General features: G+C 42.2%; 1 protein-coding gene across 1 annotated transcript in view; it reads left to right on the top strand.

The window, feature by feature from the left end:
* Positions 1-23,740, top strand: part of engase (endo-beta-N-acetylglucosaminidase) — a 58,112-nt gene that overhangs the window by 33,152 nt on the left and 1,220 nt on the right. The window contains exons 10-13 of the mRNA XM_060844973.1: positions 9,272-9,459; positions 12,765-12,913; positions 16,584-16,677; positions 23,113-23,227. Of these exons, the coding sequence (XP_060700956.1) occupies positions 9,272-9,459; positions 12,765-12,913; positions 16,584-16,677; positions 23,113-23,227 (546 nt within the window). The remainder of the gene's footprint in view (positions 1-9,271; positions 9,460-12,764; positions 12,914-16,583; positions 16,678-23,112; positions 23,228-23,740) is intronic.

Below are 23,740 nucleotides of genomic sequence, written 5' to 3' on the forward strand. Positions count from 1 at the left end.
ACCCTGGCAACATCCTTGTAAATCTTTTCTGAATGCTTTCAGGTTTCACAACATCTTTCTGATAGGAAGGAGACCAGAATTGCAGTGGCCGAACCAATGTCCTGTACAGCCGCAACATAACCCCCCCAAATCCTGTACTCAATATTTTGACCAATAAGGGAAAGCATATCAAATGCCGCCTTCACTATCCTGTCCACCTGCGACTCCACTTTCAAGGAACTATGAACCTGCACTCCAAGGTCTCTTTGTTCAGCAACACTCCCTAGGACCTTACTACTGAGTGTATAAGTCCTGCTAAGATTTGCTTTCCCAAAATGCAGCACCTCACATTTATTTGAATTAAACACCATCTGCCACTTCTCAGCCCATTGGCCCATCTGATTAAGATCTTGTTGTAATCAGAGGTAAACCTTCTCCACTGTCCACTACACCTCCAATTTTGGTGTCATCTGCAAACTTACTAACTGTACCTCTTATGCTCACATCCAAATCATTAATATAAATGATGAAAAGTACCATCACCAATCCTTGTGGCACTCCATTGGTCATAGGCCTCCAGTCTGAAAAACAACCCTCCACCACCACCCTCTGTCTTCTACCTTTGAGCTAGTTGTTTATCCAAATGGCTAGTTTTCCCTGTATTCCATGAGATCTAACCTTGCTAACCAATCGCCCATGAGGAACGTTGTCAAATGCCTTGCTGAAGTCCATATAGATCCATATACCGCTCTGCCCTCATCAACCTTCTTTGTTACTTCTTCAAAAAACTGAATGAAGTTTGTGAGACATGATTTCCCACGCACAAAGTCATGTTGATTATCCCTAATCAGTCCTTGTCTTTCTAAATACATGTACATCCTGTCCCTCAGGATTCCCTCCAACAACTTGCCCACCACTGATGTTAGGCTCACTGGTCAATAGTTCCCTGGCTTGTCCTTACCACCTTTCTTCAATAGTGACACCATGTTAGCCAACCTCCAATCTTCCAGCACCTCACCTGTGACTATTGATGATAAAGATATCTCAGCAAGAGGCCCAGCAATCATTTCCTAGCTTCCCGCAGAGTTCTGGGGTACACCTGATCAGTTTTTGGGGATTTATCCACCTTTATGCATTTCAAGACACCCAGCACTTCCTCCTCTGTAATATGGACAATTTTCAAATGTCACCATGTATTTCCCTACATTCTATATCTTCCATGTCCTTTTCTACATTAAATACTGATGCAAAATACTCGTTTAGTATCTCCCCCATTTTCAGCGGCTCCACACAAAGGCCACCTCACTGATATTCTCTCCGTAGTTACCCTTTTGTCCTTAATGAATTTGTAAAAACCCTTTGAATTCTCCTTAACTCTATTTGCCAAAGCTATCTCATGACTCCTTTTTGCCCTCCTGATTTCCCTCTTAAGTATACTCCTACTGCCTTTATACTGTTCTAAGAATTCACTCGATTTATCCTATCTATACTTGACATATGCATCCTTCTTTTTCTTACCCAAACCCTCAATTTCTATAGTCATCCAGCATTCCCTCCACCTACCAGCCTTTCCTTTCACCCTAACCGGAATATACTTTCACTGGACTCTCGTTATCTCATTTCTGAAGGCTTTCCGTTTTTCAGCCGAACCTTTACCTGCGAACATCTGCCCCAATCAGCTTTTGAAAATTCTTGCCTAATATCATCAAAATTGGCCTTTCTCCAATTTAGAACCTCAACTTTTAGATCTGGTCCATCCTCATCCATCACTATTTTGAAACTAATACAATTATGGTCGCTGGCCCTAAAGTGCTCCCCCACTGACACCTCAGTCACCTGCCCTGTCTTTTTTCCCAAGAGTAGGTCAAGTTTGGCACCTTCTCTAGTAGGTACATCCACATATTGAATCAGAAAATTTTCTTGTACACACATAACAAATTCCTCTCCAGGTATACCTTTAACACTGTGGTAGTCCCAGTCTCTGTTTGGAATGTTAAAATCCTCCACCATAACCACCCTATTAATCTTACAGATAGCTGAGATCTCCTTACAAGTTTGTTTCTCAATTTCCCTCTGACTATTAGGGGGTCTATTATACAATCCCAATAAGGTGATCATCTTTTTCTTATTTCTCAGTTCCATCCAAATAATTTCCCTGGATGTATTTCCGGGAATATTTTCCCTTAGCACAGCTGTAATGCTATACCTTATCAAAAATGCCACTCCCCCTCCTCTCTTGCCTCCCTTTCTATCCTTCCTGTAGCATTTGTATCCTGGGACATTAAATTGCCAGTCCTGCCTATCTCTGAGCCATGTTTCTGTAATTGCTATGATATCCCAATCTCATGTTCCTAACCGTGCCCTAAGTTCATCTGCCTTCCCTGTTAGGCCCCTTGCATTGAAATAAATGCAATTTGATTTATCAGTCCTACCTTGTCCCTGCCTGCCCTGACTGTTTGACTCGCTTCTGTTCTCAACTGTACCAGTCTCAGATTGATCCCTTTCCTCACAATCTCCCTGGGTCCACACCCCCCACCCCCCACCTTACTAGTTTAAATCCTCCCGAGCAGCTCTAGCAAATCTCCCTGCCAGTAAATTAGTCCCCTTCCAATTTAGGTGCAATCTGTATATGCATCGAGATACAGTGAAAAGTGTTGTTTTGCATGCTTTACAGGGAGATTGTACCTTACAAGATGCATGAGGATAGCAGAACAGAATGGAGAATACATTGTTACAGCTACAGAGAAGGTGGGGAGAGAGACATTACTATTAACATCTGAGAGGTTCATTCAAAAGTCTGGTTATAGAGGGGAAGAAGCTGTTCTTGAACATGTTTGTATATGTATTCAAACTGTCATATCTTCTGCCTGATGGACTGGGGTGGGGGTTGTCTTTGATTATGTTGGTTTCATTCCCGAGACAGCAGGAAGCATAGATGGAATCAATGGATAGGAGGCTGGTTTGTGTGATGGACTGGGCTGTGTTCACAATTCTCTATAGTTTCTTATGGTCTTGGGAAGAGCAGTTGCCAAACCATGCTGAGATGTATCCAGATAGGATGCTTTCTATAGTGCATCTATAAAAATTGCTGGAGTCTTTGTGGACAAGCTGAATTTCCTTAGCTTGTTGAGGAAGTTATGTACAGACCTCCAAAGAATGGTCAGGACCACGGGTACAAGATGTACAGGGAAATAGACACAGCATGTCAGAAAAGCAAGGTCACGGTGATCATGGGGGACTTCAATATGCAGGTGGACTGGGTGAATAATGTTGTCGGTCGATCCAAAGAAAGGGAATTCATGGAATGCTTATAGGATGGCTTTTTGGAACAGCTTGTGATGGAGCCCACAGTGAAGCAGGCTATTCCGGACTAAGTGCTATATAATAAGCCAGACTTTTAAAAAAAAAAATTAAAGTAAGGGAACACTTAGGAAGCAGTGATCATAATATGGTCGAGTTTAGTCTGCAGTTTGAAAGAGAGGGGGAAAAATCAGACGTAATGGTGTTACAGTTACATAGAGGTAATTACAGGAGCATGAGAGAGAATTTTCCTTTTAAGTAGACCCCTACTGCTTTTATACTCTTCTAAGGATTCTCCTGTCTATAACTGACATATGCTTTCTTCGTTATCTTAATCAAACTCTCAGTTTCTTTTGTCATCCAGCATTCCCTATACCTACCAGCCTTCCCTGGTCTATCCTTTTCCATGAGAAAGTGAGGACTGCAGATGCTGGAGATCAGAGCTGAAAATATGTTGCTGGAATAGCGCAGCAGGTCAGGCAGCATCCAAGGAGCAGGAGAATCGACGTTTCGGGCATGACCCCTTCTTTCCTGGAGAAGGGCTCATGCCTGAAATGTCGATTCTCCTGCTCCTTGGATGCTGCCTGACCTGCTGCGCTTTTCCAGCAACACATTTTCAGCTCTATCCTTTTCCATCACTATTTTCAATCTAATAGAATTATGGTCGCTGGCCCCAAAGTGCTCCCCCATTGACACCGCAGTCACTTGTCCTGCCTTACTTCCTAAGAGTAGGTCAAGTTTTGCATCTTCTCTAGTAGTTACATCCACAGATTGATTGATTCAGAAAATTTTCTTGTACTCACTTAACAGATTCCTCTCCATAGCCCCAGTCTATGTTTGGAAAATTAAAATCCCCTACCATAACTACCCTATTATTCATACAGATAAGTGACACATCCTCACAAATTTGTTTCTCAATTTCCCTCTATTAGGGCGTCTACAATACAATCCCAATAAGGTGATCATCCCTTTCTTATTTCTCAGTTCCACCCAAATAACTTCCCTGGATGTATTTCTGGGAATACCCTCCTTCAGTACAGCTGTAATGCTATCCCTTATCAAACCCCTCCCCCCACCTCCACCATTCTGTCCTGCCTGTAGCATTTGTATCCTGGAACATTAAGCTGCCAGTCCTGTCCCTCCCTGAGCCATGTTTCTGTAATTACTATGATACTCCAGTCCCAGGTTCGTAACCATGCCCTGAGTTCATCTGCCTTCCCTGTTAGGCCTCTTACATTGAAATAAATGCAGTTTAATTAATCAGTCCTACCTTGTTCTCTGCTTTGACCCTGCCTGCCCTGACTGTTTGACTCACCTTTGTTCTCAACTGTACCAGTCTCAGATTGATCTCTATCCTCGCTATCTCCCTGGGTCCACCCCACCTTACTAGTTTAAATCCTCCCGAGCAGCTCTAGCAAATCTCCCCGCCAGTATATTAGTCCCCTTCCAATTTAGGTGCAATCCATCCTTCTTGTACAGGTCATTTCTACCACAAAAGAGATTCCAGTGATCCAAAAATGTGAATCCTTTTCCCATACACCAGCTCTTTAGCCACACATTCATCTGCTCTATCCTCCGATTCCTGCCCTCACTAGCTAGTAGCATTGGGAGTAATCCAGATATTACTACTCTCGAGGACCTCCTTTTTAAATTCCTGGCAAATTCTCTGTAATGTCCCTTCAGAATCTCAACCTCTTCCCTTCCTATGTCGTTGTTTCCATTGTGCACAGTGACCTCTTGCTGGCCTCTCTCCCTTAAGAACATTCTGTACCCTCTCTGAGACATCCTTGATCCTGGCACCAGAGAAGCAACACACCATTTCTGATTTAGTAATCGTGCGTGACAAACCTGTTTGAATTCTTTGAAGAGGTAACAAGTAGGTTAGACCAGGGAAACCCAGTGGATGCTATCTACCTAGACTTCCAAAAGGTCTTTGATAAGGTGCCTCACAGGAGGCTGCTGATTAAGGTGAGGGCCAATGGTGTTCAAGATGAGCTACTGGCATGGATTGAGGATTGGCTGTTTGACAGAAGGCAGAGAGTTGGGATAAAAGGTTCTTTTTCGGAATGGCAGCTGGTGACAAGTGTGTCCCGCAGGGTTCAGTGTTGGGGTATCAGCTGTTCACTTGTATATATTAATGATCTGGATGAAGGGACTGGGGGCATTCTGGCGAAGTTTGCCGATGATACAAAGTGAGGTGGACAGGCAGGTAGTACTGAGGAGGTGGGGAGGCTGCAGAAAACAATAGACAGTTTAGGAGAGTGGTCCAGGAAATAGTTGATGAAATTTAACATTAGCAAATACAAGGTCTTGCACTTTGGAAAAAAGAACACAGGCATGGACTATTTTCTAAACAGTGAGAAAATTCATAAAGCCAAAATACAAAAGGATCTGGGAGTGCTAATCCAGGATTCTCTAAAGGTTAGCTTGCGGTTGAGTCCATGATTAAGAAAGCGAATGTAACGTTGCCATTTATCTCAAGAGAGTTGGAATATAAAAGCAGCAATGTGCTTCTGAGAATTTATAAATCTCTAGTTAGGCCCCATTTGGAATACTGTATCCAATTTGGGCTCCACACCTCAGGAAGAACATACTGGAGCATGTCCAATGGCGATTTACACGGATGATCCCTGGAATGGTAGGCCTAACATACGATAAACTGCTGAGGATCCTGGGATTGTATTCATTAGAGTTTAGAAGGTTGAGGGGAGATCTAATAGAAACTTATAAGATAATGCCTGGCTTAGAAAGGGTGGACGCTGGGAATTGTTTCTGTCAGGCGGGGATACTAGGACCTGTGGGCACAACCTTAGAATTAGAGAGGGTCAATTTAAAATGGAAAAGAGGAGACATTTCTTCAGCCAGAGAGTGGTGGGCCTGTGGAATTCATTGTCACGGAGCGCAGTGGAGGCCAGGACGTTAAATGTCTTCAAGACAGAGACTGATAAATTCTTGGTGTCGCAAGGAATTAAGAGCTACGGGGAGAGTGCGGGTAAGTGGAGTTGAAATACCCATCAGCCATGAGTAAATGGCAGAGTGGACTCAATGGGCTGAATGGCCTTATGGAAATAGTGGAGTTATTGTGCTTTCTTGACCACTGTATCCCTCTCATTTTAATTCCCAAGACAAAGGGAAATCTTACCTGCACCTACCCTTTTGATCCCTTTTAAGTATTATGTAGCTTTCAATGAGATCACCTCTCATTCTCGAGAGAATACAGGCCCAGTTTGCCCAAACTCTCTTCATAGGAAAGTTCTGCCTTCCTGGGAACACATCTGCTGAACCTTCATTGCACTCCCTCAATGGAACTAAAGATATTAGCAGACCAAAACTGCACACATTACTGCTGGCGTAGTCTAACCAATTTAGTGCATAGGTATGCACTGCCCTGGGTGAGGTTGAATATTCGTGTTGGGAGAAAGTGAGGACTGCAGGTGCTGGAGATCAGAATCGAGAGTGTGGTGTTGGAAAAGCACAACAGGTCAGGCAGCATCTGAGATGCAGGAGAATTGACATTTTGGGCATGAGCCCTTCATCAGGAATTTAAGACTAAGATAAATAGGTTCTCGAGTATCAGTGTGATCAAGGGTTATGGTGAGAAGGCGGGAGAATAGGGTTGAGAAGCCTATCATCCATGAGCAGACTTGATAGGCTGAATGGCCTAATTTCTGAATAGCCACCTTCCTGATGAAGGGCTCATGCCTGAAACATCGATTCTCCTGCTCCTCGGATGCTGCCTGACCTGCTGAGCTTTTCCAGCACCACACTCTCAACTCTGAATATTCATGGTTGAATATTTTACAATAAAAGGAATCTGCTGACTCTGACTTGGACTTGGCCACTATGGCTCATTGTGAGCAGACTGCAAATAACATCTGAGCTGAGCCACAGTACAATGGTACTTGTCAAAATGTTCAAGTAAAAATATTTCATTTATAAAATAAACCTCGTCAATCACAAAGAGTCTTGCCAACAAATGCTACAATTTTCAATGTCTCTTTTTTTTGGAAAGTCTTGCATTAACTATGCAAAAGCACCAAATCATAAAACATATTAAAAGTAATATGCAGACAGAGCCACAGCCAAGCACATTAAGACTTTCTAATATAATGATCCGAAATTTCCATCTATATTGCCACAAATAATATGGAGCCTTATAAAAGACATAATCAAATCTGTGTTTAGATAACATAATAAAGGATCAGTCCAAAGCATTGCAGCCTTTGATTAGATTACAAGCTCATAGTCAATCCTTGCTGCGTATCATTTTTTATACATATTGTACATTCATTCTTGGACACTTGCAAAAATGTAGTGGCATTTACAGTGTTACAAGTTACAATGATATCTTGAGTGTTTTAATAGCTGTAAAAGTAAACATGCAGATGTAGCATAACCAAGTCTTCATGTCTCTGATCTTTGATGTATCAGAACTGCTCAGTTCATGGCCCAATTTGACCTTCAGACAATAATATGCAAGAAGAAGAGCCTTTAAGCATCTACAGTGTACACTCAGCAGTAGCACTCTCATTTTCTCAGGTAGAAGGTTGTGGATTGAAGATTCACTCCAGAGGCATGAGTACTGTAATCGGGGCTGACACTCTCAGCACAGTACTTCCTGCAGGAATTATAAAACATGAAGGCGAGACCCCATCTGCCCTCTCAAGAGATTTTAAATGATCTTACGGTATTGTTTCAAAAGAAGTGCAATGCACCGCTCCCTGATATCACAGCCAATGTTTATCCCTCTGTGATATTACTAAAACTGTCTGCTCCTGGATGCAATTGCTGCTGCTGCTTTGCTCAGCACAAAATACTTGTTGCCATTGTTCTTACATTACAGCAGTGAATGGTCATAATGAAGTGTGGGTGTTACTATCTGGGTCATCGTTTATTGCTTGTGCCTAGTTGCCTTTGAGAAGGTGTAGTGAGCTGCCTTGAAATACCACTGCAGGCTATCTGTGTGGATACAACACAATGCCATTAGGGACAGAGTTTCAGGATTTTGACCCAGTGACAGTGAAAAGATGTGAGATATTCCCAAGTTGGAATGCTGAGTGGCTTGAAGAGGAACTTGAAGGTGGTCAAGTTGTTCTGTACTACTGTTCCTTGTCCTTCTAGATGGTAATAGTCACGGGTTTGGATAGAGTTGTTTAAGGAGCCTTGGTGATTTTCTGCAGTGCATCTTGTAAATGGTATACACTACTGCTACTGAGTGTTGATGGTGGAGAGAGTGGATGCTTATTGATGTGGTGCCAATCAAGTGGGCTGCTTTTTCTGGATGGTGTCAAACTTCTTGAGTGTTGTTGGAGCTGCACCCATTTGTGTAAGTGGGGAGTATTCCATTACACTCCTGAGTTGTGCCTTGTAGATGATGGATAGGTTTTGGGGAGGCTGAAGCTCGAAGGTTCCTAGCCTCTGACTGGCTGTAGTTGCTATAGTACTTACAGCTACTCAGATCAGTTTCTGGTCCATAGTAATCCCAGGAGGTTGATAGTAAGGAATTCAGCAAATGGCAATGCCATTGAATGACAAGGGACAATGGTTAAATTCTCTTGTTGAAGATGGTAATTGCCTGGCACTTATATACACGAATGTTACTTGTAACTTGCAAACATAAAGGAGACTTGGAGAATTACATTTTATATTGACTTTAAAGTCCATTAGGGATCCTGGACTGATAAGAGGCACTACCTAAAAATAGTTTTACTCTTAATTTGACATGTATCATGGATATATTCTTGGAAATATTTGATTATGATGCCAGGCTGTTGGTATTTTGGATTAGTTGTTTGAACGATTAATTAATCCACTGAGATTAAAAATGCAGAAAATTAATACTTGTAATAATATTTTTATTTTGAGTACCATCAATAAATTCAGAATCTAAATTGTCTACTGATTCCCATCTCACATTTGCCTGCCAGTAGACTTCACTATTTTTGTATCTTGCTTCAGTCATTTACCAGCACTGTGGTGTTGCTTCCTGCAGGTGGAGGTTGCTGGAAGTTGGCTTAATCTAAGTGCACAGGAAATTCAGCCTCTGTTTGTGGATCAGCAGCTGGATCCGGCCAATGGCTGTGTGAAGACCCATGGGTGTTCAAAGGATGCCTGGAATGGAGGATGCTGTCTTGTGGTTAAAGGGCTAATCCCTGCCAGCAGATCAAGTGTGTCTGTGAGGTTAGTGTATCTATAAATATTTTTAATATTCTTCATTATTTACCACTCCTCCCAATTAAGAGATTTTTTTCTATGGAACACCTTTACATTCAATGTGGACTATCCCAGTGCCATCCCAAAGTTTTCATGCCTTTTAATTTTAATACATCCAGGACCCAGATAAAGTTGGAACACTCCCAGCTTCTGTGTTACCAATCCCTCAATGCCTTGGAAATTAATTGTTTTGATTGGATCTGTGTCCTGTAGGTTGTATTTCTAACACGCACTTAGGTGATCTTGACCTTTCCATCTGCAAATCCTCCTTCACTCAGTAAAATCAGAATAAATGATTGGATTCTCATTGTGCTTAATAATGACAGGTTAACATCTGAAGAAGTTCCAGCTGTCCAAATATCTTTAAGCAAAATAAAGCAAAGAGCTAACGGATGCTGGAAATCCGATACAAAAACAGAAATTGCTGGAGGAGCTCAGCAGATCAGGCAGCATCCATGGGGAGAGAAAGCACAGTCAGTGTTTCAGGTCTAATCACCTTTCATCAGAATCGCTGGACCTGATACATTGCCTTTGCTTTCTCTCCCCATGGATGCTGCCAGACTTGCTGACTTTCTCCAGCAGCTTTTTCTATCCCTGTATCTTGCTTGGTGGGAGGTGGGGAAAGACATTTGTGACTTTGCCAGTGTTATGCCTACCCTAAAGTGGAACCAGCTTGTCAGGAACAGCCTTTTGACCTGCATACACATACTTGGGATCAGGTCTGCACCATGTTTGGCTTATAACTGTGTAACTAGTGTTTCTCTTCCTTTCATGTCTAATTTGCGTGTTCATTATGGAATTGGACATTTATTGACAAAGTGGGCAGGAGGGTGAAGAAAGAAATGCTATCTATCTGGTCAATTGAAAATTCAATATGGATGATCGTATTTTTATTATCTATTTAATTTCCTCTTTTATCTTGTTTCTGCCCCTCTCTGTTTAAAAACATCAGCTCTTATCAACACTCCAAATTGCAAGCTGTATGACTGTGGTAAAAACAACACTTTTCCACTGTTGGGAAACTGGGTATCTGCACTCACCTGGTTCAATTCTCATCTGTGTCTAATCATAGCCAGAGGGTTGATGCTAATGGCTTCTCTTCTCATTCCTAAATCAGTGGCTTTTGTGTTACCTCAAGATCTGTATAATCTTGGAGGTCAGTAGTGCCTGTGACACCTTCTTCCAGAGAAAAGAATGGTTGAGTTTTCAACAAATGAATGCGTGTTAAAGACTAAGTTGAAATTAAAGTTGTCTTTTTCTCTAATTGTTGTGATGAGGAACGCCATTATTTTATGATTCTGCCAAGCTTAGAATGATACAAACTGTGAACAGCTGTATTTTTACCTTTTGGAACAAAATGGATTGGGATTTTTAAAAACAATCCATATTCAGATATGGACCAGATTTAATGGGATTTATTTTATCCAGCTTTAAAAGTGGAACAAAGCCACCAGTGCACCTCCCAATGAAGCTGTTGGGGACTCTGAACAATTTTCAGATTCAGACATCAGTTGACTTACGTCAGAAAGCTGATAGTGTTATATGGGGACCTTGCTGCCCCCTGCTGATTATTGGCATACTGCACTCAACAGGCTTGGCTCAGATACAAGAGGTGAGGTCAGACTGGCAGTGGGCCCTATTCAAAATCTGTGCCTGCTGACCCACCCCTCTCAAAAATGAAAATTCCTAGGCTGGTGACTACCAGCTGACCCTTTCAGCGTTAGTAATTAGACCACTCAAAGCTTCAATGTGACTGGGCCTTGAGTGCCAGGTACACACCCTCCCATTTGGGTTTGAAAATGGCAGTCAGTATCCCCAGTTAATCACTATTTGCATAATTAAACAGTCTTCTGCCTATTCTGAGAAGAAGTGCTAAATGACAATTCATTGGAGGTTGAACTGAGCTCTTGGCTTTACAGGTGTGTCTAAGATCTCTTTTGATTGGTTTCAGCTAATTGTCCATTATTTCAGTCAGGAAATGGACAATCAGATTGCTATCTCTCCATCTGCTGTCTATTGGGATTTTGACTGCTTGGTTTGGAAGAGAATTCTAGTTTAACAGACCTTAGAGGTGAAATCAGATTAGGCAAGTGAGGTACATTAAGAAATTCTGCCAAGAGGAAAGTGACATGTATCAAAAGGTTACTGTCATTGGTTTGACACAATGGATGAATTGCTTGCACATTCCAGCGTTGTTAACAAGTTGTGATGTAATGGATCCATTTATTTGAACTTCATAAAAGTAGTCACCCAGGATGAAGTTTGTCATTTTAAATGTCAGCTGAACTGGAGAATCTCTCAAAATTATGTGGGTCAGAGTTCAAGTCTCTAACTGTTCAGTGAAGAGAAAACACTGCTGATAGAGATAAAGGCCTGTTGGATCTCGACAGGAATTCAACCAGGACTTTCTCCTTAATATCTCTGAAATTGTTTAGGCTTAAGCATAATGGTCAAAACGTCTGTTTAGATTACTAAGCTTGTTACGTTCTTTATCATTTTATGTATCATAGGGTTAGATGATAAATTATAATTGACTACATCTGCTATCCTGATCATTCATATTATTTGTTGAAAATTATCAATGTATTAGTTGATTTGTAACCTTACTGAACTGCTCATCAATCCACCTTTGAAAGGCAGCATGGGGACAGTATCCAGTTCACTCAACAAGCAGTTTTATTTTCAACGGCCTTTGATCTGGGTCATGCTGTCATATGACTAATTACTGGGCAGTGAAGGTAAACCCCTGATCATAAAAGTATGTGGGGACCTCTTTCAGGATATATTGGTAATGCTGAATGTATGGAGACTATTCAGTGTAGCTGTTAATTTATAATGCTACCCAAGAGTTCACTTGTTCATTTTAAGGCTACAAGTGAGCAGGCAGTAATTATCTGGGGCATATATTGGTCTGTGCAATTGCGGTGTATTCCCAGTGGATACACTGACATGGATTGAAATATGCATCTACATGAAATACGTAATCCATGACAGAAGTCCCTGTAGCAAATACTTTAATTTATCTTATAGTTCTCAGCATTATTTATTGCCAATATCCAGACTGTGTAGATAAGATGGTTGCTAGAAATTTTCAAAGCCGTATCATAAAGGTTGATGAATGATTTTAAAAAGTTAGGTGAGTTTTAGTCAAGTAATACGTAGAAAGTTAATAATTCCAATTTTGAGGATGTGTCTTTGTGACACTATTACCCTCTTTGTTCAGAGTCTTTTTAATTCCAATGTATAACATTTAGACAAATTGCTCTCCACAGGTTATTTAGTTTGCAGGTCCAGAGTCCTCCCAAAGTCTTTGTTGCCTTTGTTTATAAGGTTGAAGATGACACCAAAGTTGTTGTGAGGCCAGAGCTAACAACCTGTCCTGTCTCACAGTGTGGTTCAGAGGCACCGTCTACTGTGGATGGTGAGTGAAATGGGAATGAGTCCGTGTCTATCTCTAGAAAATAGTAAAAGGCATCTGAAGCCTTTTTATTTATATAAATCACACTGTTTTCAGATCTCATTGTTTAGAAATTCAGCAGCACTGTTGCACATTTGATTTGATCCCCATGCTCCCTCCGGCACTTGAGCATGATATGCTCTGCAGTTACTGTAGGAGCTGCTCATTTAGGTTATTATTTTACCAAGAATAAATTGGTTTATTTAGAATTTAATAACACGTATTTTCCACTATATATCCCCACTATGATTTCTAAATTCATCATCAATTAACAACTGCATTCAGTCTAATGAAAGTATCAGACTTGAGTTTCACAGTATACTGTGGAGACCATAGATGTAATTGTGCAATAACATGTATTTGGTAACTCGATCTCTTTACAGAAATCTCTTTCCAAAATACACACAACAGTTGCCTTTTTTTTTGCCATTTTATTTAGCTGTTCTGACATTTTATTTTATAATGTACAGCAGCCAGGACTAACACACATTGCCAAGTGTGGAGATCCTAGTTAATAATTCTATTTATGCCTTGTATTCCTAACATAATTTCTCGGTTATGGTGATTCAATTTTGTTTTTATCCAGTGAGTTTCAAGAGCCTAAGAACGTCCAAATGACAGGCGTATGAATCAACTAATTATTTTCAAAAATCTTTCCTTGTGTTGATTCAGGCTTGGTATTGCATAGCCAAAAAAAAGAATCTTGCCTTTGACGTTGGTGTCAGTAATGAATGGACATCACTCGTAAATGTATTGCATGTCCACCTTCCCACAGACTTTCCATGGGCTTTTACTCCGTAACATGTGCTGAAAACCAAAACAAAATGTCATTCTCCAAAGAGAATCTAAGCTCTGTGAGAGCGGGGGCAAACAAACAGCCTCCAAAAAGAAAGGAAACTTTGAAGGAATGACTCTCCAAATTTACAAAATTACATTTTCGGTGTCCGAGAGGCTGTTGGTAAGTAATTAAGATTTTAGCACTGCTAGTTCCTATTGGGCAGGTGTCTGGAGGGCTCCTGAATATAGAATATTGAATAATGCTCAGAGTTGGACCTTGCTGAGTCCGTGCTGATTTGGAACTCAAGACTGGGCATCCATGAGGTATTGTGAGCATCAACGGTGGCTGGGGCGGCACGGTGGCTCAGTGGTTAGCACTGCTACCTTACAGCGCCAGGGACCTGGGTTTAATTCCAGCCTCAGGTGACTATCTCTGTGGATTTTGCACTTTCTTCCTGAGTCTGTGTAGGTTTCCTCCAGATGCTCTGGTTTCCTCCCACAGTCCAAAAATGTGCAGATTAGGTAAATTGACTGTGCTAAATTGCCCATAGTGTTCAGGGATGTGTAGGTTAGGTGCATTAGTCAGAGGTAAATATAGGGTAGGAGGAATGGGTCTGGATGGGTTACACTTTGGAGGTTTGGTGTGGACTTGTTGGGCCGAAGGGCCTGTTTCTATACTGTAGGGATTCTAGAGGGAAACAAAATAGCAGCAACCTCACGGCCTTCCATATTCCTCACTCAACCATTACCATCAAGTCAGGGGGTAACCCTGGGTCAATGGAGAGTGCAGGCGGGCATGCCAGGAGCAGCAACAGGCATACCTGAGGATGAGGTGCCAACCTGGTGAAGCTACCAAACAGCACTACTTGCATGTCAAACAGCATAAGCAGAAAATGACAGACCTAAGTAACCCCACAATAACAGATCAGATCTAAGTTCTGCAGTCCTGTCTCATCCTGTTGTGAATAGTAGTGGACAATTATACAAATCACTAATGGAGGAAGGTCCTCCATAAATATCCCAATCCTCAATGATACCCAGCACATCACTACAAAAGATATGGCTGAAGCATTCGTAACAATCTTCAGTTAGAAATGCAAAGTGGATGATCCTTCTGTGCCTCCTCAAGTGTTCCCCAGCATCACAGATATCAGTCTTCAACCATTTCAATTCATTCCAAGTGATATCAAGACACAGTTGGAGACACTGGATATTGCAAAGGCTATGGGCCCTGACAACATTCCGGCAATAGTACTGAAGATTTGTGCGCCAGAACTTGCTGCTGCTCTAGCCAAGCTGTTCCAGTACAGTTATAACACTAGTAACTACCTGACAATGTGGAAAATTGCTCAGCTATGTCCTGTACACACAAAGCAGGACAAATCCAAACTGGCCAATACACCCCATCAGTCTGCTCTTGATCATTGGTAAAGTGATGGAAGCTGTCATCGACAGTGCTATCAAGTAGCACCTGCTCAGCAATATATCTGCTCATTGACATTCAGTTTGGGTTCCACCAGGGACACGCAGCTCCTGACTTCATTACTTGGGTTCAAACATGGAGAAAAGAGTTGAATTCCAGGAGAGAGGTGCTAGTGACATCAAGGCTGCATTTGACTGAGTGTGACATCAAGGAGCCCAGGCAAAACTGGAATCAGTGGGAATCGGGGGTCAAAATCTCCACAGGTTAGAGTCCTATCTGGCACATACGAAGATGGTCGTTGTTGTGGAGGTCATCTCGGCTGCAAGACATCTCTGCAGTTCTTCAGGGTAGTGTCCTAGGTCAAACCGGCTTCAGCTGCTATGTCAATGATCTGCGTCCATCATGAAGTGAGAAGTGGGGCTGTTCGCCAATGATTGCACAATGTTCAGCACCATTCACGACTCCTCAGATACTGAAGCAGTCTACGTTCAAATGCAACAAGATCTGGACAATATCCAGATTTGGGCTGACAAGTGGTAAGTAAGATCTGTGCCACACAAATACTAGGCAGTGATCATCTCCAATAAGAGACCATCTGATCACCGAACTCTGGCATTATCATCACTGAATCCCCCACTATTAATATCCTTGGGGTTATCTTTGACCAGAGTTAAACTGGACTCATCACATAAACTCAGTGGTGGCAAGAGCAAGACAGGGGCTAGGATTATTGTGGCAAATAACTCACTTCCTGACTCTCCAAAGCATGTCCACCATTTACAAAGCACAAGTCAGGAATGTGATGGAATAGTTCCCACTTTCCTGGAGGAATGCAGCTCCAACAACACTCAAGAAATCTGAAAACAGGACAAAGCAGTCTGCTTGATTGGCACCACATCCATAAGCATGCACTCTGTCCACTCCGATGCTCAGTAGCAGCTGTGTGTATTATCTGCAAGATGCAATGCAGAGACTTACCAAAGAAACTTAAACAGCATCTTCCAAACCGTTGACCACTCCAATCTAGAAAGAAAGAGCAGAAGATACATGGGAACACTACCATCTGCAGATTCCCCTCAAAACCACTCACCATTTTGACTTGTAAACATATCGCCATTCCTTCAGTGTTGCTGGTTCATAATCCTGGAATTCCCTCCCTAATGGCATTGTGGGTCAACCTTTATCATGTGGGCTGCAGTTGTTCAAGAATCCAGCTCCTTGTGAAGGGCAACTAGGGGTGGGCAATAACTGCTGGTCCAGTCAGCGATGTGCATATCCCATGAGTGAATTTTTTAAAAAATTCCACGGTGGCCAGAACTGCTTCAGATCACTTTGGAGAATAATTAGAGAGATTCTTAAACAAATTTAATCACTCTTGGTCTATTCAAAAGGTTCATCACTGATTGTTTTTCCTCATGTTCTGTACTCTTGCAGTGCTAAAACCGTTATCACTTGCAGAAGATAATGCCCTTGTTCAAAACTTTATTCAGAACAGTGCTCCATGGGACCCTGAGGGATGGACAACTTGGTGAGTCTGTGTGCTGACATGTTTGTGGATTGAATGGGCATACAGTGATGTCCAATTACAATAACCATAACATGTGACATTGGCTGTGATTTGTTCATGACCTTATATGCACTTTGGGGTGAAACATTAATCCTGATCATAGTGTAAACGGTGTTTGTGAAAATAAATTCAGCTCCCTTCACCTAAAACTAACAATGGTTGACTATTTGGGTGAAGTCGAAGAGTGTGGTGCTGGAAAAACACAGCCATTTGGGTGGAGCTCTGTTCCAGTTGTTCCACAAAATGTCTCAGTTTTGATGCAATTGATTTTCCTTTTTCTATTATCAATGCCACTGGGTTTTAATTTCACAGAAAAATTGGTAGAATCACATGGTCGGTTCCTAAAGCATTAGAAAGAATTCAATGTGAGCAATAATGAATCTGTCTCCTTGTGAGTAGTGACCTTACCAGTAATGTCAAGAGAGGAAGTGAACTCTCGTGTTAAACAATTTTTATGTTGGGTCCTACGTCAAAATGGAATAGCCTCCATAATGCCTCCAGAGGACTGTTGTGATGCGTACAAGATGCAGTCCATCACATTTCATCTTGTAGATGGTACACATTGCTGCCTCTTTACCCTGACAGGAGAGGGAATGAAGGCTTCAGGCACTGAGTGGGGTTTTGATCAAGTGGGCTGCTTGTCCTGGATGGTGGATTAGTGGTGCTGGAAGAGCACAGCAGTTCAGGCAGCATCCAAGGAGCAGCAAAATCGACGTTTCAGGCAAAAGCCCTTCATCAGGAATAAAGGCAGTGAGTCTGAAGCGTGGAGAGATAAGCTAGAAGAGGGTGGGGGTGGGGAGAAAGTAGCATAGAGTACAATGGGTGAGTGGGGGATGGGATGAAGGTGATAGGTCAGGGAGGAGAGGGTGGAGTGGATAGGTGGAAAAGGAGATAGGCAGGTAGGACAATTTCGGACAAGTCAGGGGGACAGTGCTGAGCTGGAAGTTTGGAACTAGGGTGAGGTGGGGGAAGGGGAAATGAGGAAACTGTTGAAGTCCACATTGATGCCCTGGGGTTGAAGTATTCTGAGGCGGAAGATGAGGTGTTCTTCCTCCAGGCATCTGGTGGTGAGGAAGCAGCGGTGAAGGAGGCCCAGGACCTCCATGTCCTCGGCAGAGTGGGAGGGGAAGTTGAAATGTTGGGTCATGGGGCGGTGTGATTGATTGGTGCAGGTATCCCAGAGATGTTCCCTAAAGCACTCTGCTAGGAGGCGTCCAGTCTCCCCGATGTAGAGGAGACCGCATCTGGAGCAACGGATACAATAAATGATATTAGTGGATGTGCAGGTAAAACTTTGATGGATGTGGAAGGCTCCTTTAGGGCCTTGGATAGAGGTGAGGGAGGAGGTGTGGGCGCAGGTTTTACAGTTCCTGCGGTGGCAGGGGAAAGTGCCAGGATGGGAGGGTGGGTTGGCGGGGGGCGTGGACCTGACCAGGTAGTCACGGAGGGAACGGTCTTTACGGAAGGCGGAAAGGGGTGGGGAGGGAAATGTATCCCTGGTGGTGGGGTCTTTTTGGAGGTGGCGGAAATGTCGGCGGATGATTTGGTTTATGCGAAGTTAGTAGGGTGGAAGGTGAGCACCAGGGGTGATCTGTCCTTGTTACGGTTGGAGGGGTGGGGTCTGAGGGCGGAGGTGCGGGATGTGGATGAGATGCATTGGAGGGCATCTTTGACCACGTGGGAAGGGAAATTGCGGTCTCTAAAGGAGGAGGCCATTTGATGTGTTCTGTGGTGGAACTGGTCCTCCTGGGAGCAGATATGGTGGAGGCGGAGGAATTGGGAATACGGGATGGCATTTTTGCAAGAGGTAGGGTGGGAAGAGGTGTAATCCAGGTAGCTGTGAGAGTCGGTGTGTTTGTAAAAAATATCAGTGTCAAGTCGGTCGTCATTAATGGAGATGGAGAGGTCCAGGAAGGGGAGGGAGATGTCAGAGATGGTCCAGGTAAATTTAAGGTTAGGGTGGAATGTGTTGAAGTTGATGAATTGCTCTGGATGGTGTTGAGCTGATTGAATGTTATTGGGATTGCACTAATTGAGGCAGTTAGAGAGTATTCCATTGTACTCCTGACTTATGCCTTGTAGATGGTGGAAAGGCTTTGAGGAGTCAGGAGGTGAGCTATTTGCTGCAGGAAACATAGCCTTTGACTTGCTGTTGTAGCTGCAATTTCTTTTTGTGGCTGGACAGTTAGGTTTCTGGTCAATGGCAAACCCTGGATGCTGATAATGGGGGACTTAACAATGGTGATGTGTTGATAGTTAAGTGGAGATGGTTATTACCTAGCAATTGTGTGGTCTGGGTGTTACTGGCCTCTGTCTCAAGTGTGAGTGTTCTCTTGTTCTAACTGCATGGGCAGGCACAAACTGCTTCATTTTCTGAACAATTGCAAATGAAACTAAATACTGGGCAACCATTAGAAAACTGTCCCACCTCTCACATTCTGACAGAAGGAAAGTCAGTTTTGTTGCAGATGAAGCTGGCTGGTTCTGGGAAACTCCAGTGAGAAACAAAAATTGGAGTTGTGGATAGTGGGGAGGATTGTCAGAGGATACAGCAGAATGGGCATGGGCAGAAAAATGGCAGATGGAGTTAATCTGGACAGATATGAGGTGATGCATTTTGGAAGGTCAAGTACAGGTAGAAATTATACATTGAATGGTAGAACTGTTAGGAATATTGATATGTAGAGGGATCTGGGTGTGCAGGTCCACAGATCACTGAAGGCAGGTAAATAAAATGGTTAAAAAAAGCCTATGACATGCTTGTCTTCATTTAAGTATAAGGATAGGTAAGTGATGCTGCGGCTTTATAGAACTTTAGTTAGGTCACACTTGGAATATTGTGTTCAGTTCTAGTCACCACATTACCAGAAGGAAGTTGGTGCTTTGGAGAGGGTATAGAAAAGGTTTACCAGGATGTTGCCTGCTATGTGGGATTTTAGTTATGAAGAAAGGTTGGATAGATTGAGTTTGTTATCACTGGAGCACAGGAGTTTGAGGGGCGACCTGATTGACATTTATAAGATCACAAATGGTATGGATAGAGTGTGAAGTATGAAGCTTTTTCTCAGCGTGAACAGGTCAATTACTAGGGACATGGGCTCAGGGTGGGCGCGGTGGTGGTGATGGTGATGTGGAGTTTAAAAGAGATATGCGAGGCAGGTTTTTCACATAAAGGGTGGCGAGTGCCTGGAACACGCTGCCAGAGGTGGTGGTGGTTGCAGACGCAATAGCAGCTTTCAAGAAGCACCTGGACAAATACATGAAAAGGAAGGGATCCTGTAAGTGAAGTCAGTTTTATTATAGGAGGGCAAAAGGTGTGGGTGCAGGCTCGGAGAGTCAATGGGCCTATTCCTGTGCTGTAGTGTTCTTTGTTCTTTGTTCCCTGCAGCAGTGTGCTGGGGCTGAATTGACTGGACCTCCAACAATCTCAACCACTTCACTTGGTGCAACTTATGACTCTAGTTGGGCTCCTATTGGTTTTTAATTTTGCTAATGCTCCTTGATGTTGAACTCAGTCAAACACAATCATAACATCAAAAAACAGTTGTCCTTGCCTTGTCTTATCTTTGAAGCAAGAGTGTAATAAAATCTGGAGCTGAGTGGAATTCAAGCTGAGCATCAGTGAGTAATAGTAGTAACAAAACCAGTGTGTAAGTGACACTTGTTTGCATGTCATCCTTTTGTTGTTGTTTGACAGCAAACTGAGTTGAATTTGTCCGGGACTTTGCGATTAAAAATAAATGTGGGCAATATTCCACATTGTTGGACTGATGAGATTGCATCAGATTAGCTACATATCCATCTAGTTCTCTGGCATAAGTCTTCAGTATTACTGCTGTGATCTTACCCATAACCTTTGCTGTATCCAGTGCACTTAGTATTTCTTAATATTACATGGAATGAAGTGATTGACATTTTTGATGCTGGGGACCCATGAAGCTTGCTGAGGTGGTTTATCTACTCAGCATTCCAGGTTGAAATAGTTGTCTGTTGTACACTTGTGGGGCTATGTCGGCACGTTTATGGAGCTACCCTAGTTGTTTTAATGAATTGTTGCCATTTTGACTGAATGTGATGGAACTACATGCTTTTGATTTGACCTATCAGTTTACAGATTGGGAGGCTTTGTGCAATGTACTCTGCATTTGCAGTTTAGCGTGTGTGTGGTCTTGTATTATAGCACAGAGTAGCACTTTGTTTTTAGGTGCATTTCATGCTGCTTCTGGCATGCTCTCTTGTGCACCTCATTTATTGAGAATTGGTATTCCAGCTTGATGGTAGTGGTAGATTGAGGGATGCTCTGGGTAGTCAGCTTACAGATGGTAATGGAGTACGATCCTGTTACTGCTGATGGTGCAGTGTGCTTCATGGGTGCCCAGTTTTTAGTTGTTGGATCTGTTCTGAATGTACCCCACTTAGCCCTGTGGTAGTAACATATAACACAGAGGCAGCTGCCCTCCATGTGAATATGGAACTTCTTCCACAAACGTTGCGTGATGGTCACAGACTTGGACAGATAGATTGGTGAGACCATAAACAAATAGGTTTTTTTCCCTTGTCTTGGTTTTCATCAGCAGTCTGGCAACTATGCCTTTCAAGTTTTGGCCAGTTTGGTAAATAGTATGACTGCTAAAGCATTCTTGGTGAGGTATATTCAAGTTTCTCCCCCTTCTGCTGTCATGTTCAAAATGGAGACTTAAATGGTTTGGAGTCAATGTTGAAGGCTACCTTGGCCATTCCTGACTGACTGTACCACTGTGCTGCCACCTAGAGGATCTGCCCTGCTGGAGAAGGCATACTCTGAGATGATGATGGGTGAGTGAGGGAGGGTCATTAGCCAGAGGTGTGATTCTGTCAATGTGATTTTGTCAGGATTTTGTTTGACTTGTCTGCAGAACAGCTCTCCCAGTTTCTGCTGGGTTAATTAAGAGTTAACCATATTACTGTAGATCAGGAGTCATGTTAATGTCAAGATTAAGCAAGGATGGCAAGTTTCCTTCCCTACAGTTATTTTTGACCATCTGATTGCTTTACGGTCACCATTTAATTCCAGATTTCCATTTAATTAATGGAACCTAAATTCACAAACTGCTGTGGTGGCATTGGAACTCAATATTTCAAGGTTAGCAGTGGAGGGTTTTAGATCAACGTAACCAGTCACATGGTCACTTTGCTATCAGATCGAACAGAATTTATCTCCTTAGTATTGTGGAGCCTTGTCATTTGTAGTGCTTTTGTCGAAACTTCCGTTCAGAGTAGTTTGTTACCTACGAAGTGCTTAAGGTACTTTATAAATGCAAATTTATTGATTATGATTTTAGGAAATTTCTGACTGCATTTCAGTCACTTTAGTGTTTGCCTGACCATTTAACCTTTGCAGTCTGGATAACCAAGACTGGGATTTCAACATAAGGGCAATTGTGCAAAATCTTTTTTAAATAAAGAATCTGGGTAATTGCATGCAACACAATATTGAAATATTTTCTCCGATTGCTTTAATGACATACATTTGAATCGAACTACATCAGCATCAATTCTAAAACTTACAAAAGTATAGTGTGAAATTTACAAGTCACTGAAGCTTAACCATAACTGGCACCGTTGTTCCAGTAGACTTTGTATGAATACCTATTGATGCTGTATATCAAAGTGCAAAGAAAGTCACTGTGCATCCTATACATCATCTTCATGTATAGTCATATGTGGCCTTTATGTGTTGTTCCTTTCATGAACAGGCATCAACATGATTATAATTAAAATGGTTAATAAAAACCAATCAATAAATGACCAAATTTTTTTTATAAATGTTGTTTGCATGATAAATATTGTTTAAGACACTGAAATAATTCCCTTTCGTTCTTCCATGAAATGCCCCATGATTGTTTACTTTTATTTCACTGGAGAGAAGGAACTTCTGCTTTTTAACACTCTAAATGACAGCAGTTCCTCTGACAGTGTAGCCCTGTCTCAGTGCTACACTGGAGGCTCAGATGAGATAATGCCCTGCGGAGCTGACTCTCAGGTGAAAGCTGGTACTCACTAAGTGAGTGCAAGTTCTTTTATTTCCTTAGCTTCTGCTATTTTCCCTTCCTAGTTCTTTACCCCATTATTCCTTCTGTCAAAGTATCAATCACCGCGATACAATTGTAAGGATGGTGTCAACCTTCAGGCATTACACCCAAGCAGCCATACTTTATTTCTGAAGCTAAGTTATGTATATTGCAGCTGCCCCCAATCTTCATGGCTTCAAGTCAAGAAGGAATCCCTTCCCATGATCAAATTTGTCTTTTCTGAGCTCCCTTTGCAATTTAGTGCAGTTAACCATGTTTTATCACTTTGCAAACCAGCAAGGAACCAATCTTTGTTTCAGTTACTAAAAACCTCTTTATTTTTCAGCTTCTATCTCTTAGAGTTGACAGATTGCATTCTTCAGGATATTTCTGTCATCATTACTCGTCTGCTGAAGGATGAGCAGGATGTACAGTTTCAATGCAGAATTGGAGAAATCAAGGTAACCCCAGGACTTCTGCTGTGCATTAAAAGACATTGCAGAAGAATCATCGTTAAATGCTGTAACATTCGCTATCTTTCTGAATGTACAAGTTGTGGTGCTGTGTAATGGTGGTCTGTTTGCTGCAAAGGTACCCATGCATGAGAGTCATTGACTTTGCAGATCCTGTTTACACAGCAGCTATGGTGTTTGATCTTTGCTGCTGTGATCAATTAAAGTGCATGACATAAATATGATAGAATAACGGTTCCATTTCCTCACAACTGTTTATATAGACCATCTGCAAAATCAAAAGGTTTCAAATTATGGTCATGTCGGTGGACTGATTTAAGTCCTCATTTGTTTTGCTCCATGCAGTACAACTAGGCAAATGCGTCAGAGTGTAATTTCATACTGTCTGACTCGTGTAGTGCTTGAGGGAAGGAAGGTACTTTGCAAACGCTGAGGAAGATTGAAAATGTTAAACATTCTATTGATCAAATGTGACACTTTGGGAAGGTATATGGAGCGGAT

The sequence above is a fragment of the Hemiscyllium ocellatum genome, chromosome 25, assembly GCF_020745735.1.
Source record: "Hemiscyllium ocellatum isolate sHemOce1 chromosome 25, sHemOce1.pat.X.cur, whole genome shotgun sequence".
Lineage (NCBI taxonomy): Eukaryota > Metazoa > Chordata > Chondrichthyes > Orectolobiformes > Hemiscylliidae > Hemiscyllium > Hemiscyllium ocellatum.